The sequence below is a fragment of the Bos mutus genome, chromosome 26 (assembly GCF_027580195.1).
Source record: "Bos mutus isolate GX-2022 chromosome 26, NWIPB_WYAK_1.1, whole genome shotgun sequence".
Taxonomy (NCBI): Eukaryota; Metazoa; Chordata; class Mammalia; order Artiodactyla; family Bovidae; genus Bos; species Bos mutus.
The window spans coordinates 9791243-9809710 of record NC_091642.1 but is presented as its reverse complement, the minus strand read 5'-3'; the positions used below and the strand labels follow the sequence as shown (position 1 = coordinate 9809710).

General features: G+C 37.6%; 1 protein-coding gene across 1 annotated transcript in view; it reads left to right on the top strand.

Moving 5' to 3' along the window:
• Positions 1–4218: 4218 nt before the first annotated feature.
• Positions 4219–18468, top strand: part of PLEKHA1 (pleckstrin homology domain containing A1) — a 36430-nt gene continuing 22180 nt past the window's right edge. The window contains 4 exon segments of the mRNA XM_005890156.3: positions 4219–4294; positions 4297–4358; positions 9988–10044; positions 12353–12398. Coding sequence (XP_005890218.2) covers positions 4219–4294; positions 4297–4358; positions 9988–10044; positions 12353–12398 — 241 coding nt within the window.

Sequence of the window (18468 nt, the reverse complement as noted above, 5' to 3'; positions counted from 1 at the left end):
GTATTTATCGTTATCTTTTCACCAATCCTACACTATCTTCATTGCTGTAGCTCTATGGTTAGTCTTGAAATCAAGTAGTATAAGTCTGTTCTTTGAAAATAGATTTAGCTTTTCTAGATCTTTGCATTTCAACTTACAGAATAGAATCACCTCATCAGTGTTTATAAAATATCTTGGAATTTGACTGAAAGTATTGATAGCTCATTCCTTTCTGTATCTGGATAATGTTCCATTGTATGTATTATACATGTTGATGGACATGGGTTGTTCACACTTTTTGGCTCTTGTGGTTAGTATTGCTGTCAACGTTCATGTATAAGTGTTTGAGTATAAGTTGAGTATAAGCATAAGTTCATGTATAAGTGTTTTAATTCTTTTGGATATATACCTGGGAGTGCAGATGCTGAGTCACATGGTAATTCTGTGTTTAACTTTTGAGGAATCACTAAACTGTTTTATGCAGCTGTTGTGCCATTTACATTCCCACCAGCAATGTAGGAGGGTTCTAATTTCTCTCCTTCCTTGCCGATACTTATTATTTTCCTCTCTTAATTATATTCATTCTAGTGGGTGTGAAGTGGTGGCTCATTGTGCTTTTGATTTACGTTTCCCTAGTGACAAATAATATCGAGCATCTTCTTGTGTTCTGGTTGGCCATTTGCTTCTCTTCTTTGAGAGAAATGTCTTTTTAAGTCCTTTGTCCATTTTTAAACTGGATTTGTACTTTTGTTGTTGAGTTTAAGAGGTTGTTTTTTTTTTTTTTTTGTATATTCTGGATATTAGACTGTGACTTCAAAAGTTTCCTCCCATTCTATATACAGTTTTGTTTCATTTTCCTGATGTCCTTTGATGCAAAAAATTTTTTAATTTTTGTGAAGTCCAATTTGTCTTATTTTTTCTTTTGTTGCTAGTGCTTTCAGTGTCATATATAAGAATTCATTGCCAAAGCCAAGGTCACGGATTTTCTTTTGTTTTCCTAAAGTTTTATAGTTTTAGCTGTTATATTTTGATTAATTCATTTTGAGTTATTTTCATTCATTTTGAGTAAGACAATTAATTCATCTTATTCAATTCATCTAATTCAACAATTCATCTAATTCAACTGAAAATGAATGATTAATTCATTTTGAGTAAGATGTGAAAGTGAAAGTTGCTCAGTCATGTCCGACTCTCTGTGACCCCATGGACTATACAGTTCATGGAATTCTCCAGGCCAGAATACTGAAGTGGGTAACCTTTCCCTTCTCCAGGGGATCTTCCCAACCCAGGGATCAAACCCAGGTCTTCCTCATTGCAGGCGGATTCTTTACCAGCTGAGCCACAAGGGAAGCCCAAGAATACTGGAGTAGGTAGCCTATCCCTTCTCTTGCAGATCTTCCCAACCCAGGAATCAATCTGGGGTCTCCTGCATTGCAGGCAGATTCTTTTTTCTTTTTTAATTAATTTATTTTAATTGGAGGCTAATTACTTTAAAAAACCTCTTGATGAAAGTGAAAGTGGAGAGTGAAAAAGTTGGCTTAAAGCTCAACATTCAGAAAACAAAGATCATGGCATCTGGTCCTATCACTTCATGGGAAATAGATGGGGAAACAGTGGAAACAGTGTCAGACTTTATTTTTTGGGGCTCCAAAATCACTGCAGATGGTGACTGCAGCCATGAAATTAAAAGACGCTTACTCCTTGGAAAGAAAGTTATGACCAACCTAGATAGCATATTCAAAAGCTTTGCCAACATTACTTTGCCAACAAAGGTCCGTCTAGTCAAGGCTGTGGTTTTTCCTGTGGTCATGTATGGATGTGAGAGTTGGACTGTGAAGAAGGCTGAGCGCCGGAGAACTGATGCTTTTGAACTGTGGTGTTGGAGAAGACTCTTGAGAGTCCCTTGGACTGCAAGGAGATCCAACCAGTCCATTCTGAAGGAGATCAGCCCTGGAATTTCTTTGGAAGGAATGATGCTGAAGCTGAAACTCCAATACTTTGGCCACCTTATGCGAAGAGTTGACTCATTGGAAGAGACTCTGATGCTGGGAGGGATTGGGGGCAGGAGGAGAAGGGGACGACAGAGGATGAGATGGCTGGATGGCATCACTGACTCGGTGGACATGAGTTTGAGTGAACTCCGGGAGTTGGTGATGGACATGGAGGCCTGGCGTGCTGCAATTCATGGGGTCACAAAGAGTTGGACATGACTGAGCAACTGAACTGAACTGAACTGAATTACTTTACAATATTGTGGTGGTTTTTGCCATACATTGACATGAATCAGCCATAGGTGGACTTGTGACCCCCATCTGCAGGCAGATTCTTTACCAACTGAGCTCTTAGGGAAGCTCTATAAGATAAGGGTCCAGTTTAATTCTAAAGCATATGAATAGGGCTTCCCTGGTGGCTCAGGTGGTAAAGAATCTGCCTTCAATGCAGGAGACCTGGTTTCAATCCCTGGGTTGGGAAGATTCCCTGGAGGAGGGCATAGCAACGCACTCCAGTATTCTTGTCTGGAGACAGAGGAGGAGTTACAAAGAGTTTGACATGACAGAGAGTAAAAAATATAACAGTTTCATATGAATAGCCAGTTGTCCCAGCACTGTTTGTTAAAGAGGCTTTTCTTTCCCATTGAATGGTATTGACACCCTCGTTGAAAATCAGCCACAAATGTATGGGTTTGTCTCTGGTCTCTTAATTCTGTTCCTTTGGCCTGTGTCTTTCTTCATAGCAGTATACCACACAAGTTGATAGTTTTTACCTGTTAATATGTGTTAGTATAGTGTATTGATTTTTCAAGTTTTGGTTACATTTTAGAAGTTTTTAAAAACTTTGGGTAAGTTTATGAAAAAATTATCTCCAAGTGTCAGATTTATGATAACACATGTATACAAACTTAATGGATAGTTTTTTTTTAAACATTTTGGTGTGTGTCACCATTTCTCTAGCTGCATACAGTTAAGTGATTTAGATAGGCAGTGTATCAGGGCATATTCTAACTGAATTTTCGCCATGAGTTTAATGAAGAACTAGTTACGTAAATAATTCAATCTGTCACAAGATGTTGACACTGGCTCTAGAAGGACCAGAGTAAGAACAATCTAGAGATTTGCATCACATCAGGAGGGAATCACATATCTATAGTTCTAGAGAAAAATGGATGGAAACACTGCCTTTTACCCAAGTCATGATTTTTAACTTTAATCAACACAGCAAAAATTTCAGTCCTTCAGAATCAAAATATGATATACCTCTGAAGTTTCTTTTCATCTGTAACTTCTCTCTTCTTTTTCCTTTAATAATTTATTTGCTGAAGAAAATGGACTTTTGGTCCTAATGTTTCCCACTTTTGCAGTTTGATATGTTCCTCTGTGTTCTTTATTTCCTATGAATTATGAGTTGACCTTATGGAAATCTAGAGACTTGATCAGATTGCGATAAAACGTTTTTGTTGTTGTTGTTATATGCACTTCATTGCTGATGTTTGTGTCTTCTGTTAGGAGGCACATAATACCTGCTTCACTGGTGACTCAGACAGTAAAGAATCCACCTGCAATGCTGCAGATCTGTATTTGATCCCTGGGTTGAGAAGGACTCCTTGAGGAGGGCATGGCAACCCACTCCAGTATTCTTGCCTAGAGAATCCCCGTGGACAAAGGAGCCTGGTGGGCTGCAGTCCATGGTATTTCAAAAAGTCAGACATGACTGAGTGACTAAGCATAGAATACCTGCTTATCTCTCTTTTTATCATGTTAGCTTACTTTATTTTGATTCGTTTTGGTTTAATAATTCTAAGGGTTTTAGATGGGAAGGTTAAGATACAAGCTCTAGAGTCCAAGAATCTTGGTTCATGTTTTGTTTCATTACCTACTAGTTCACTAATTTTGGAAAGTCACTTCCCCTACTCAGTGTTAAATTTCTTATCTGTTAACATGAAGAGGGGATGATGGTGCCTACTCTTGGGGAAAAAAGTAAGTAAATTATTCAGCTGAGATGAATAGTTCTCCTTTGTCCCCATCAGTGTACAGTTGCATATAGTAACCACTCACAGTAAACTTAATTGCAGGTGATTTTTGCCCTTGCTTTTATGTATTCACATTAATCAGCTCCCAACTAATGTTGGAAAGTAGGCTCTTTGTTGAATAAATTGTACCATAGCATATTTTGTGCTTGAAGTCCACTGAGAAGTACTTACTGCTAATTTTTTTTTTTACAGTGTAATGTTCAAGCTCAGAAATGCCTTATGTGGATCGTCAGAATCGCATTTGTGGTTTTCTAGACATTGAAGAAAATGAAAACAGTGGGAAGTTTCTTCGAGGTACTTCATACTGGATACCAGAGAAGATAGTTTTGTATGGTACATGGATAATCCACAGGTTTGTAAAATCCAAAAGGTTCCCTCTTCAAAAGCATATGAATTTTAATTATTAATTATTAAAGTATTTGATATACTATTCAGGTGTTAGGATTTGTCTCCTAAACAACATATATTTAAATTTATTTCTACTGACTACTTATTTCTACTATTCTCCTTGCCCTGTGTACCCCCAAATCCTACTGTGATAAAGTTCAGAAGATGAAGCTCAGTTTATTTGATAAAAATTTAGGCATGTGTTTGTTTTTCCTTCCTTGGGAGAAACAACTCTAACTCTGGTAGAAAGTTTTTGGATTATTTAGATTTAAGATACTGTCTCTAAGATAGAGACTGCTGCTGCTCTGCTAAGTCGCTTCAGTCATGTCCGACTCTGTGCAACCCCATAGACGGCAGCCTAGCAGGCTTCCCCGTCCCTGGGATTCTCCAGGCAAGAACCCTGGAGTGGGTTGCCATTTCCTTCTCCAATACATGAAAGTGAAAAGTGAAAGTGAAGTCGCTTAGTCATGTCCGACTCTTCGCAGCCCCATGGACTGCAGCCCACCAGGCTCCTCCGCCCATGGGATTTTCCAGGCGAGAGGACTGTCTTCTGGTAAATAAGCTGCTTAACCAAGTTGACACTCTTGCACTTGTGTAGTCCTTTCATTTTTTAGTGTCAGATTTGAGTGACAGCCATTTGTGAATTTGTTTTTTTTTTGTTGTTGTTGTTGTTGTTGTTACCTTGCAAATTATTGGGGGCAGATGTCATCTATTAAAAATTAGAATACCATTTTTATCATCTTTGAGAGGCCTTGGCCTGGAGATCATCTGTTGAGAAGTTTTAAATTTTCTTTACCCGTGAAACTCTTAATTCAAATTGAGATGTATATTGCAAGGAAGTAAGTGCAAAGCAAGAGACGAGTCCCTAGCAAACTTCTAAGCTGATCTGGTCTAGGGGATGACCTCTACAGGTGAGGAATGAAAAGTTGAGGAGAGCAGGGACTGGTAGGAGGTTCTGTTCTGTTTCACAGAGAAGGAACCAGAGCCCCTAACAACGAGTGTGGTGTTCTTTTCTCTTCAATATTGATTTTAGATTAGGCAAAATGCATATTGCTAATACATTTATATTTGTTCATATAGAATTTGAGTTGTGGGGAACTATATTTAATACTTTCAGATAAACCATAATGGAAAAGAATATAAAAATGAATTCATTTTCTTTCATTTTCTTCATTTATGCAGAAAATATGTTCATTTTGTGCACGTGTGTGTGTGTGTGTGTATGTATATATATATGCAGCAGAAATTAACACAGCATTGTAGATCAACTACACTTCAGTAAAAAAAATCAAAGAAAAAAGAGAATAAGATAAATACTTGATAACTGAAGAAGTAGTAAGTCAGTAGTACCCTTGAAGGCCACAGGGTTCTGAGTAATCCCAGCAGGACTTTGTGAAAAGCAAGTCCAGTCCGGAAGCAAACATCCCCTCATCGTCTCTTCTGCTGGGGACAGACCAAGGAGAGATGGTGAATTGGAGCCTGATAGTGATAGGTTTTTTAAAAAATTCTCTTATATGAAAGGTAATAAGATGATAATCAGGGCCTCTAGGGGTTTACAATGTACACAAGCTCACACAGTGTAACTGGAAGTTGATCATCAGCCATTATTTTAGAAAATATAATGTCATATATCTTGGGTTTGAAGTTTATCCATTTATCATTTACTATACCAGATATTACTGACAACTTCTGCTGATAATTAAAAGAAATTATAAACTTCAAACTAATTTTTTTGAGTTGTAAGGGATCTTAATCCTTAGTATTAATTCAGTCTCCTCCTTAATGCAAGAGACCCATTTATCCCTGATGTTCACTATGTTGTTTGAACTACACATTACTAAAAGGTATTTATTATATTTGAGACAGCTTTAATTATTGTTTTGCATGCCAAAATCTAGTTCTTTGTATCTTCTATTTATTGATCTACTTTACCCTCTGAATCTCTATGCATTTGGTCCTATATCCACATGCAGCCTTTCAAATTTTGGAGGATTATTTGTATTTTAATTCAGTTTACATTATTTGATTGCTGACCTTGTATGAGGCTTTTTTTTGCTAGGAACTGTGTCTTCTCTACCCTTGTCCTTATTGAACTTATCGATACCCTGTTTTACTCTCTTATCTCTGAGTATGACCAACTTCCTTGGGTGACAGTAACCTGTCTGTGCAGCTACATGATTAATACCTTTATTTACTTGATCAGAGTCATTGGGAGAAGGAACCAGTCAGCAGAAATCAGAAGTTCATGTTTACCCTTTTTTCCCTTTTTTTTAAAAACATGAATCCAGTTCTCCTTTTTATTGCCCATCTCTTAATCTGTAGCACAATCCCACTCCATGTTTCCAAGGTGGGGAGTAACTTGGCCCCTCTTGACTCCCTCTGATTACCGTTTACTAGATTCCAGTTTCTGATTTTCCTTCCCACACAAGCCATTGCTCAGTTCTACCTATGAGCTTCCCTTGATTTGTCTCTTTCATAAGATCTGGTTGACTCTTGTACAGTTTCTCCTGAATGTTATTTACAACTGCTTGATTGTTTCTCTGTCTTTATATAATAGGTTCTTCTCCTTAGAATTTCTCCTTTTGTCAGTACTTCCCACTTAAACAGAACTAAAGGAAAAGAACAAAATAGAATATGTATATTACACCAAAGGAACAATAAACTTGGATTTCAGAGGAAAGCTGTGATTGTAGCTAGCAGAGGGAGTGAAGGTCCTCCCAGAAGTGGTAGTAACATTTGGAATTGACCTGGAAGAAAGAGTATGATTTTGGCCAGGATGTGGAGAAGTGGGTATTCAGTGCTCACCCAGTAGTGTGGGGCAGGAAATCAAAGTAAGGAACCCTGTGGCGTACCTGGAAAACAGTTGGCTTTGGCTGTAGCAGGGAGGGTATATGTTAAAGTGTGTACTTAGCTAGATCTTTTTCACATTAACTCTTTTTTTAAAGCCAGATTTCTGTGGTGTAATTAATTAGCCCATTAGTTTTTTTGAATGGAGTGCAGAATTTTAAATTTGTCTTTTTATTCAGTTTGTTCTTAATAATTTTATCTCTTCATTCCAACTGATAAGAATCTTTTACAATCTGTGTTCTATCATTCAGTGTATTAGCCTTCAATACCAGCTTTAAAGTGTCACTTTAAAATGTATTAAGACATATCTCTTTATGAAAACTTTAGTAAAATGTCTTGCTAACATTATTGTGGTTGAACCACGTGAAATTGCCATTTTACTACCATTTTGATCTACTAAAAAAAAAATGGCGATTTCATATGATTCAACCTGGTTGCACACTGTTCTACTGATTTAATAGCCTGTACTTAGGGAGCCATTCTTCCTCTGATCACTGCTTTCTTTACATTAACCATTGGTTTAAAAATCCGTTCTAGAGTATTACTAGGGAATCAGTTTGGGGCTTTCTGTGTTTTGTTGATGGTGTGAGAAATGGTGGAGAGTTAATTAAGTAGCTTTATTAGAAAGTGAATTTGAAAAAACCTGAAAGAGGATTTTCGCAAAATGAGTAGAGGAACTCATAAGAATAGTTTGTTTCTCTTTTTATCTTAAATGTCATACTAGTTTATTATTTCTTGTTCATTGTCAAATAACAGATTTGAAACCCATTTCTTTCCTGATTGAAATTGGCAGCAATCATACCACTTTGTAGAAACTAGATATTTTGAATATCCTTTATCTGCCAGGTACTTAACGTGTCACTAATTTATGACCCTTTATGTCATGCAGTCAGGACATAGTTGCTCATTTCTTTTTCTCACCCATGGGATTAGAGCTGTATTCACCTAGTTCAAATGATAGAATTATGGAGGACTTGAAAAATAATGATTTCAAATTGTGGAATAGCAGTATTTGGGGAAAAAAACTGTTTGATAGTGGTTAGAAGAGCTTGAAGACATTTTAACATTTCATTTCCTTATCCAAATTGAAAAGAAAAAACTCTTTAAACATAAAACATTTTGTATAAGGACAACCATTTAAAGATACACATTAAAAGTTATAATTTTATGTACATATTTATGATATAAATTTAGAAGCTTGTATCAATATATAGTCTGGAGTTTAAAGCAAAACATAATGCAGTTTTACTTTGCATAGAAGTGAGTTTTGAAAAGACATGCCCCTGTAAACAATAATCAGTTTGTGTTTGAGAATCCCATCTTTTAAATGTCTAGGCTTCCATATCATTAACTGTTTCCACTAAGCTTACAGAGGTTTGAGACAGGTACCTCCTAATCATTCATGAGAATAAACCCATAGATTTTTTTCTTTAATGTACATTATTATAAAGGAAGTTAAAAATTGATCCTTAATCTATAGTGGAGGAAACTTTCAAAATCAGGATTGTTTTACTTTTACTTTTAAAATCATCTATCAGTCTTTATGTTTATTACTTTTTTGCAGATTCTTCTGTCTGGTTTTCCCATCTCCATCTTCCTTGATTATTATAGTCCAGTACATTTTAATTAAAGCACAGTTTTCATTACAGAACTGCTTAGAAGCCTTCTTTAATGGTGTATGTATGTGTGTGTGTGTATATATATAATTTTTTTTTTTTTGGCTGCTTGCAGGATCCTAGTTCCCTGACCAGGGATTGATACCCAGCTACCACACTGAAAGGACTGAGACCTAAACACTGCATGGCTAGGGAATTCCCTCCAAGTCTTAACAGTATAAATTCCTTGCTACTTTGTTTCTTATTTAGGTCCTCTATAATTAGGTTGTTAGTTTAAGTTCCTAAACCACTGTTTCCTACTTCAACCCTGTGTGACTCCGTTTTACAGCCCAGCACAGTCTCTTTCCCTTTTCAGTACAGAACATCCTCATCCACTTGGTGAAACTCATCTGTTTCTCTGCCTGGAATATTCGCTGTCCTGTTCTTTGTGTTTCGAACTTTTTCTTTATAAAGTCTAGCTTCAATGCTTTTCATTCTTCCACTGAGTCTTTTCTGATAGCCTCAGGCAGAAATGATTCTCCTTCTTTTAAGACACATACCATATCCCAAACTTGGAAGGGAAGAATAATTACATTTTTAATGAATGTGCCAATATATACATTCCCTGTTTTAAAAGTGTCAATAATTTTCTTGAAAAATGGTATCAATGTAGATTAGTAATGGTGTAATAAATACTAACATAATTTAAATGGGGGAAAATCCAGTCTTTTTAAAGCCATATATGTGATTTAATAATTTTAATAAAACAAAGTAGTATATGTACTTTTTTGAAATTTCTTACCTTTCTGTTTGTTTTATGTCTAAATATTTTTTCCCCATTGCTTTCTGAAACAAAATCTGATCTTGTTTATGGTTTGTTAAGCTCATGAAAAAAGTTTAGATATAATGATAACAAGACAGCCTTTAGCTATAACAGAATGTGTTGTGGTGGAACAGAAAGAGTTCATTGTTGTTATCCTTGTTGTCCACTTGATTTCAAACCTAGTAAATACTTGAACTGAAAAGTTAACTTGTAAAGTGTGACATCTAAACATCTGATTTCTTAACTTTTTTTTAGTGTGTATAGGATATTTTATGTTAAATAAATTTGTAATGTTGGATATTAATTATATGTTAATAATTTGTTTATAGAACCTACCTTCTGGATCATCACGTGTTGGCGCCATTAAACTTACCTACATTTCAAAGGTAGTCTCTGTGTATTGTCTTACATTCATGCTTGAATGAAGATCCCTAAGAATGAGAGTATGAATAAAGGGAGCCGACTCTTCTCTTTGTCATTTAAGATGATGATGTAGTTCATATCACACTGAAAACACTACCTGATTACTATGTTTAGGAAGTTCTTTGGTAAAATTAGGAAATTCCATCAAATTTAGAAAGAGTACAGAGTTAAATTATAGAATGTAGCAAATTGGGAAGTTAACATTAACTTTTATGATTAGGCACATGAATGTCAGAAGTGGATTGATCTGTTAATAGTTAGGTTCTGTCTTTGGGAAATCTGGTTAAGATTTTTCTAAATCTGTGTTTATTTAAACTAATTTTTAATCTCATTACCTTTGACTTTTTGTTTCTTTACATCTTACTTTGAGGAGAATACGAACTATCTTCATGATGAAAGATGATTTTTCCCTCATTTGACTTTGTCTCTACTGATTTCTTTTCATGTTTGTTGACTTCTCAGAAATTTTTGCAATACTATTTTTCTTTTCAAGAATTTAGATTTGTATTAGGTAGTTTTCCCCCTCTTATTATCTTTTATTACTGTTTTGGGAACTGAGATAGAGAGATGCTGAGGAACTATTAATAGCTTTGTTTTACAGAAAGTAATAAGCTTAGTGATGACTTGAGGTATGAAAGTAGCAACACAGTATGATTAAATAATATGCATATACATACTATTATGCATATATTGGGATTTGTTAGCAAAGGTCTTCATCAGAGGACCAATTTACAAGAATGCCTCTGTTTAAAAGAAAAAGATATTTTTGATAAATAAAAAGCTTTGTATTCAGTATTATAATAGAGCTATTCATTCTCATTGACCAAAAAATAAAATAGTCCTTGGACAACAAAAATTACATATTTAAAGGGAACCATTTTACTTTAAAATCGTTATTATGTAAATTTGCAGAAGACAAATTTTAAGTATACCTCAAGTGTTCCTATAAATTTAAGACATTTAGTAATACTTCAGGGTGGCTTGCAACTTACATTCTATAACTTTTGTTAGGAAGTGTAGGATTCCATTGTGGAATAAACTGTAGATGCCCCCCAACACCCCACCCCCTCATCAGTTTACTTGATTGCCTGCAGTATACATATACTGCAGTGTAAACGTGCTGCCAGGGATTTTTGACTCTTAGTGAAGTGATGTGGAAAGGCCTATTTTATTGGAATAGGCAGTTGAGGTAGAAATTGCCTGTGTGCCTGTGTCTTTTCAATTGCTATTGCCTGGTCTTTTTAAAAACGGGAGGTTTTTTAAGGATTAAGATATTAATTCAGTAAAACAGGCAGACTGACTGGCCACTGCTTTCCCCTCTTCCATTGCTTCCTTTTTTGAATATAAGCTTCTCTATGTGGTGAAGTTTCACCTCTGCCCCATAGCGTACTGAAGTTTGAATTGTACCCTTGTACTCTACTTTAGACTTGCCACTTCTCCCTCAGAATTTATCCCTGGAACAAATTTCATTGTGATTCAGTGCTCTGAATTTGTAGTTGGGATCAGTCAGGAAACCTAAACTTAGAATTCCTTCTGAAGGTACAGAACAGATGCTACAATTCTAAGGGCACTGGGCCCTTAGACACTGGGCAGCAGCGTGGCAAACAGCCCTGGATGGTGGCAAACAGCCCTGGATGGGCTTCCATGTGAGCTGCTTTATAAAGGCTAGCAGCAACCAGGGGCAGCTAGTTGTTCACTTTCCAGATGGAACCACGTGCTGCATGTAGTAAAAGGGGTCCCTTATCCTAGGGTATTCTAATGTACAAGTGAGGATCCAGTGCCATTGGTTTCCTCATTGCAGATGAGTGTCTTCTGGATTTTTGGCCTTTATTAAATATACAATCTGGCCCTTACCCACCACCATTTCCTCATGCAGTTAATTTAGAAATATGCAATTTGGGAAGAATTCATGGTTTCTTTGGAGTATTCCTTGAGGGTATTTTGAAAATTACATGAAACCAAAAATGTTTATATGTGTGACATAAAACTTACTGGTTTATTTTCAGTTTCTTCATACTTCTTTTGAAGAAAAAACAATTTTGTTAAAAGAGAGCATGGAAGTATCATTTGTTTTTGTGTATCTTACATTTGGGACCCATGTTCTAAATTTAATTTATAGTTCTTTTTCATTTGCCTTAAAGTTTAACTTTAGATCTGTGTTGCTAAATGTGTGTGAGTACTGGGAAATTGTACATGTGGAAGTTCACAGTGTTTAAGGTTGATTATAACAGCATATGAAGAAGTGAGTGATTCATTTCTCTCTCTTGTTAGGTTAGCGATGCAACTAAACTAAGGCCAAAGGCTGAGTTCTGTTTTGGTGAGTAGCTGTATTTTATATATTAGTAATTTTAAGTTAGACTAATATAATTACATCATATTGCAAGAGAAAACAGTCACAGAAGGCCCACGACTTAGTCCTGCGGGTTAATGAATTATTCTAAGGCAGATTGCCTTGAAACTACAGTCTGGTGAAGCCACCCCTGAAGCCTCTTCCTGTGTCCCATCCCAGTCACAACCTCCTCCCACTCTGCCCATGTGTAATCATTATCAGTGATTACAGTGATCACATCCAGCAAGATTAATTTTATTATCATTTGATGTTCAGTGCTTAAATAATGGAAAGGATTTAGTTTACAGCTTATGGGAAATGAGAAGTTCACAGCTTGGGAGCAAGGTAGTTAAGGGTATTTGATTAAGTGCTCAGTAAACATTTAATGAAGGTCTAGTATATATGCGCTTTGCTTGGCACTGGGGGCTGTGAGAGTAATAAGAAGCAGTTGTTGCCCTTAACAGTCTCCCAGGCTGCAATCTCACAGACGGGTACAGTTCAGTTCAGTCACTCAGTCGTGTTCAACTCTTTGTGACCCCGTGGACTGCAGCATACCAGGCCTCCCTGTCCATCACCAACTCCTGGAGTTTACTCAAACTCATGTCCATTAATTCAATGGTGATGCCATCCAACCATCTTATCCTCTGTCATCCCCTTTTCCTGCCACCTTCAGTCTTTCCCAGCATCAGGGTCTTTTCCACTGAGTCAGTTCTTCACATCAGGTGGTCAAAGTATTGGAGTTTCAGCTTCACCATCAGTCCTTAAGGATGGTCTGGTTGGATCTCCGTGCAGTCCAAGGGACTCTCAAGAGTCTTCTCCAACACCACAGTTCTAAAGCATCAATTCTTCAGCGCTCAGCTTTCTTTATAGTCTGACTCTCACATCCATACATGACTCCTGGAAAAACCATAACTTTGACTAGATGGACCTTTGTTGGCAAAGTAATGTCTCTGCTTTTTAACATGCTGTCGAGGTTGGTCATAACTTTTCTTCCAAGGAGCAAGCATCTTTTCATTTCATGGCTGCAGTCATCATCTGCAGTGATTTTGGAGCCCAAAATCAGGTACAGGGCCAGGGAATTATCATTGCATTTATCACAGGCGGTAGATAAAGGGGTGGCAATCTATTTAGTAGAGTCACAGAAGAAGAGCTTCAGATCCTTTTTTGGGGATCTTGGGAGTCAAGGGAGCCATACTACATGAGGCTAGTGTGATCATCCTTTATCACACTAGGGATAAAAGGTGGGAGGACCCCTGGACAGAGGGGTACAGGGGAGAAGAACGTGGTGTATGGGGGGATCTGAACACTGAATGAAGCTAGAGAGAGTGGTGAGAGACTGAAAAGTGAAAAGGCAGGAGTTAGGGTGTAATATGTTCACAGGTGATTTTTTTCTTGATGTGTTTTGGAAAATGAGAGGTAAGAGATTAGAGAACATCTAGAGAGATGATTGGAGAAGGCAATGGCACCCACTCCAGTACTCTTGCCTAGCAAATCCCATGGACAGAGGAGCCTGGTAGGCTGCAGTCCATGGGGTCACTAGGAGTCGGACACAACTGAGTGACTTCCCTTTTACTTTTCACTTTCATGCATTGGAGAAGGAAATGGCAACCCACTCCAGTGTTCTTGCCTGGAGAATTCCAGGGACGGGGGAGCCTGGTGGGCTGCCGTCTATGGGGTCGCACAGAGTTGGACACTACTGAAGCGACTTAGCAGCAGCAGCAGAGAGAAGATAGAAGGTGAAGGAAGTTTTGTTGTGTTGATAGGAGAGTTTGATGCAAGGAGATGGGTTAAGTGGTTTTTAAACTACTGTTCCTAACATGAGCCTGAATTAGGATAATGGCAATTGAGGAAAAGAGGAGGAGTGAAGAACATTAGAAGGAAAAGCACAAGGACTTGGTGACTGGACCTGTGGGAACCGAAGGGAAGACAGAGATAGCAAATAGGTTTGCTTCAAGGAAAGAAATCGAGGATCTAGGAGACCTGATTTGATAAGTTGAAATATTTAATATGGGGTGAAATATTTAGTATGGAGTTTGAATGGTGGAGAAACATCCAAATGGAAATACTCTGGTGACAATAATTAGGGACGGGATGGAGCTTGAAGATCAAGAATAGAGAATGTTAGAATCTGTTATTGTAGTGGGTATAGTTAAAACTGGGAGAATCTGTATGCCCTCAGTGTGTTAGTGGACATTAGTGAGGAAAGGGACAAAAATTAGTAGAAGTTTCCAGCTGACCTCAGAAGAGACTGTTTTACATTAAAGTAGAAGATATTTGTTAAATATGTTTTTTTTTGCTTGGGAAGGGCAGGTTTCTTCTGTAGGCAGTATGGTAGGGATAGCATTGTATATGTCCAGTAAGAAAGTGTGATACAAGCAGGATATAGTATGAGGATCCTCTGTAATGCTTTTATCACCACTAAGAAGCTATAAAAAGTCATGTGTTTTTTACAAATTTATAATTTTTGGTTGCTAAATTGGAAAACGCCTCAGAACCTTGTTGAGTGAAAGGCTCCTGGGGGTAAGTCACGTGACAGAGAACGTTGTATTTTAGAGTATATCATGCACACACTCTTGAAATTCATTAATGTAAAATCTCAAACATACAGTTTGAAGGGCTAGCAGTAAGTATACAGGGAAAGATCTGACATTAAGTTATCTCGGTATTTAGAATGAGGGATTTTCGTTGAAATCAGAGATTAAGATTAGTCATCTATTGCTCTGCCAGTAGTTTATTAGTCTTCTGTTAAAGGGAGTGTTGGTCAGTTGTGTCCAAGTCTTTGCAACCCCACAGACTGTAGCCTGCCAGAGTCCTCTGTCCATGGGATTTTCCAGGCAAGAATACTGGAGTGGGTTGCCATTTCCCTCTCTAGGGGACCTTCCTGACCCTCCCCCGTCTCTTGGTCTCCTGCATTGGCAGGCAGGTTCTTTTAACACTGCACCACCTGGAAGGCCCCATTAGAGGAAGGAAGGATTCATAACATGTTTACCTTCAGAAAGAGGCGCTGACTTCTAAAATGGACCGACAGCTTCCATAAAAAGGGCAGCATAAAGACTTTCTCACTTTTTGTTCTTATTCAGTTGCTAAGTCGTGTCCAACTCTCGGCTACCCCATGGACTGCAGCATGCCAGGCTCCCCTGTCCTTCACTGTTCCCCAGAGTTGCTCAGATTCATGTCCATTGAGTTGGTGGTGCTCTCTAACCATCTCATTCTCTGCTGCTTCCTTCTCCTCCTGCCTTCAGTCTTTCCCAGCATCAGGGTCCTTTCCAATGAGTCAACTCTTTGCATCAGGTGGCCAAAGTATTGGAGCTTCAGTATTCAGCATCAGTCCTTCCAATGACTATTCCTCCCCCTTTTCTTCTCAAATTGCCCCCAAACAGTGAGAACAAGAAACATTCAAACCATATTCCCTGAAACGAGCAGATTTCTGTAATTCACAGTGTAAAAAGGTGGGAAGTGGATGGAGGAGGAGGAAATAACTTAGCAGAGTAGAAGAGGCCCCTGAAAAGCTAGTCATTTCCACATCCTGCCCCCGTGCCAGCTCCGGACAGACTAGGTGCTGGATCCTGTCTAGGGAAGCATCAGAGAGGAGGGACCCAGCACAGGGACTTTGTTTGCATGTCTCTGTAGAAACAACCTCTGGTCCCTACCTCCAGCTGGCTCAGGCAGGCGGCCACCCTTCCCCCATCCCAGCAAGGAATGGCATGTGTAGTATCTCCCGAAATAGCATCAGTCAGGCTATGTGCCTGCGGACAGTAGTCCCGGAGAAGAGGGGGGAATGAGGCATGAAACGGAAAACGGGAGGATTAAATAAAAGTCAGCACACCAAATGCAACTCTTTCCTGTGTCCAGGCCCAGAGCATCAGCAGCCAGGTGGAAATGGGGCAAGAATCTGAACAGCCCAGAGAAGACAGCCATAGGTACTGACAGCTGGCATTTCTACCAGAGGGGCTTGCTGTACAGTGATGCCCACCAATCAGAATCCCTACATAATATTCAAGAGAACTTCCAAGGAGTTTTTTGGTATCTTGTTTTTAAGTATGAATGGCTAGCCCAGAATTACATGACATTTGAGAAGAAAAAACTGTCAAATAGGAAAAAGAACATGAGACTATGAAAAAACTCAGAAGAACAAGGCAAAGAAAGCTAAAAATGAAGCAGGTAGTAGAAGAGAAATAAAATTAAATTAGAGGCTCCCTTCAGAAAACTGATGTGTGACTAATAGAGAAAGAACGGACAGAGAAAGGAAAGAGGGAATAGAGAAAACAGAGGAAAATTGGCAAAGAAATATGATAAAATGTCTCATAACTATTTGATCCATTACCGTATTTGAACCAGAGCAGTTAATTCTTGGTTGTGAGATGATTTTTATTTGGAATCAAGCTAATGTTTGTGCTTCAGGTTTTATCCATTTGGTACATTCACTCTGATGGTAAAGATTTGATATGAAGTAAGTAAAGTACTTAAGTGAAAAGCTAGTAAGTGCTCAAGCTTCTGCTCTACATTCATTATGCACAATGAAACCTTTGCTTTAAAAGTGTGGAAACTTAACAGGTTTCATACAGTTTATCATTATTATTAAAAGTTTTTTTCCTTTCTTTGCCTGTTCCCATCACTGCTAGTAAATTTTTTTGTAATTTGCTCCAACATTTTGCACAGTGCTTCCTTACTTGGAAATCTCCAGCTGATACTGACTATCATGAAGGTGATGAAGACGGTGACAGGGCGCTTCTGTTCTCTCCCAGGCCCTGTGCTGGCTGCTTTACACACATTGCCTCCACTCTCAAAGGAGGGATGCGTTATGCTCCATTTCATAGACGAGGAAAACGAGTCAGAGACTAAATAGATAGTATAAGATGGGATTGCTAGTAGGTGCATGAGCTCGTTAGGTTTGGTTAGCGCCAGGCTCAGATTTTCCCTCCTATCAAATCACTATGCCTCTTCCTGCCATGAAAATAATTCTTAAAGCACATGATTTTTTATTTAGACTGCAAATTGTTTTAAGAGTCTTTTTAGAGGTATATTTACCTCTCTTCTTTCCCTGAAAAGATACCTTTCTATAAATGTTACTTATTCAAAAAATACATGTATTAAGCACTTCCTTTATAGCAGGTATAGTGTATTACCAAGTGCTTAAAATTTTAAACTCTTCAGATATTCTAGGCAGATGCCCAGAATAATATTGAGGGGCGAAAAAGCCATTATGAGGGGAGCGCAGCTTCAGCCTAAGTTGGAAAAGCTTATAAAGGATGCTTTACTGAGTGTTGGAAATTAAAAACAAAAACTATATATTGACATATGTAATAGCCTAGTGAGTTACTCACTTAATTTATATTTATGGCATTTATAATTTCTCCAGTCACTAGTAGGATATAAAAGAACAGATTTATAGTGTGTTAAACTTCTTTAGGTCCAGACTAATTGTTTTATAGCCCTTCACAAGATAAGACTCGAATCAATTCAAGGAAGCTCTGGTTTAGTATCTTGTTCTCAGTCTTAGTTTCATAATCTAGTGAGTTTGAGAAGTAAGCGTTTTCCCCCCTTGCCTTAGTCACGTTCAGCTGAGTGTTAGTATGCTATTTAAAATTTTGTTGGAGACTTATAGAAGTCATTAAAAAAAGTATATTAAAAACAAAAAATTACAGCACCGTAGTTGTTCAGATGCTTTAGCTCTTAGAATAATGGTTTTTTTTTTAATAAATCATGTAATATATAATTCATAAGCTTTAATTTGAACATGGACTATAGTAGTTTGTTGACCACTATATGCAGGAATGCTTTGCTTTATAGAAGTAGTAGTCACTAAATGGGTATATGTAAATGAAACTGTATAAAAAGTCCTAAATGTATTAAGATTATAAACATAAAATGAATAAGTGCTAGAAAAATAAAGGTTTATTTTTATAATCTTGAGTCAGGGAGATTTTCTAAGTACCATGTGAAAGCTAGAGTCTTTAAAGAAAAGAAAAAGATTGATAGGCTATTTCTGATTCATCAAAATACCATGAACTAAGTGACAAAGACTAATGACAGACAGGAAAGTACTTGAAATAAAACT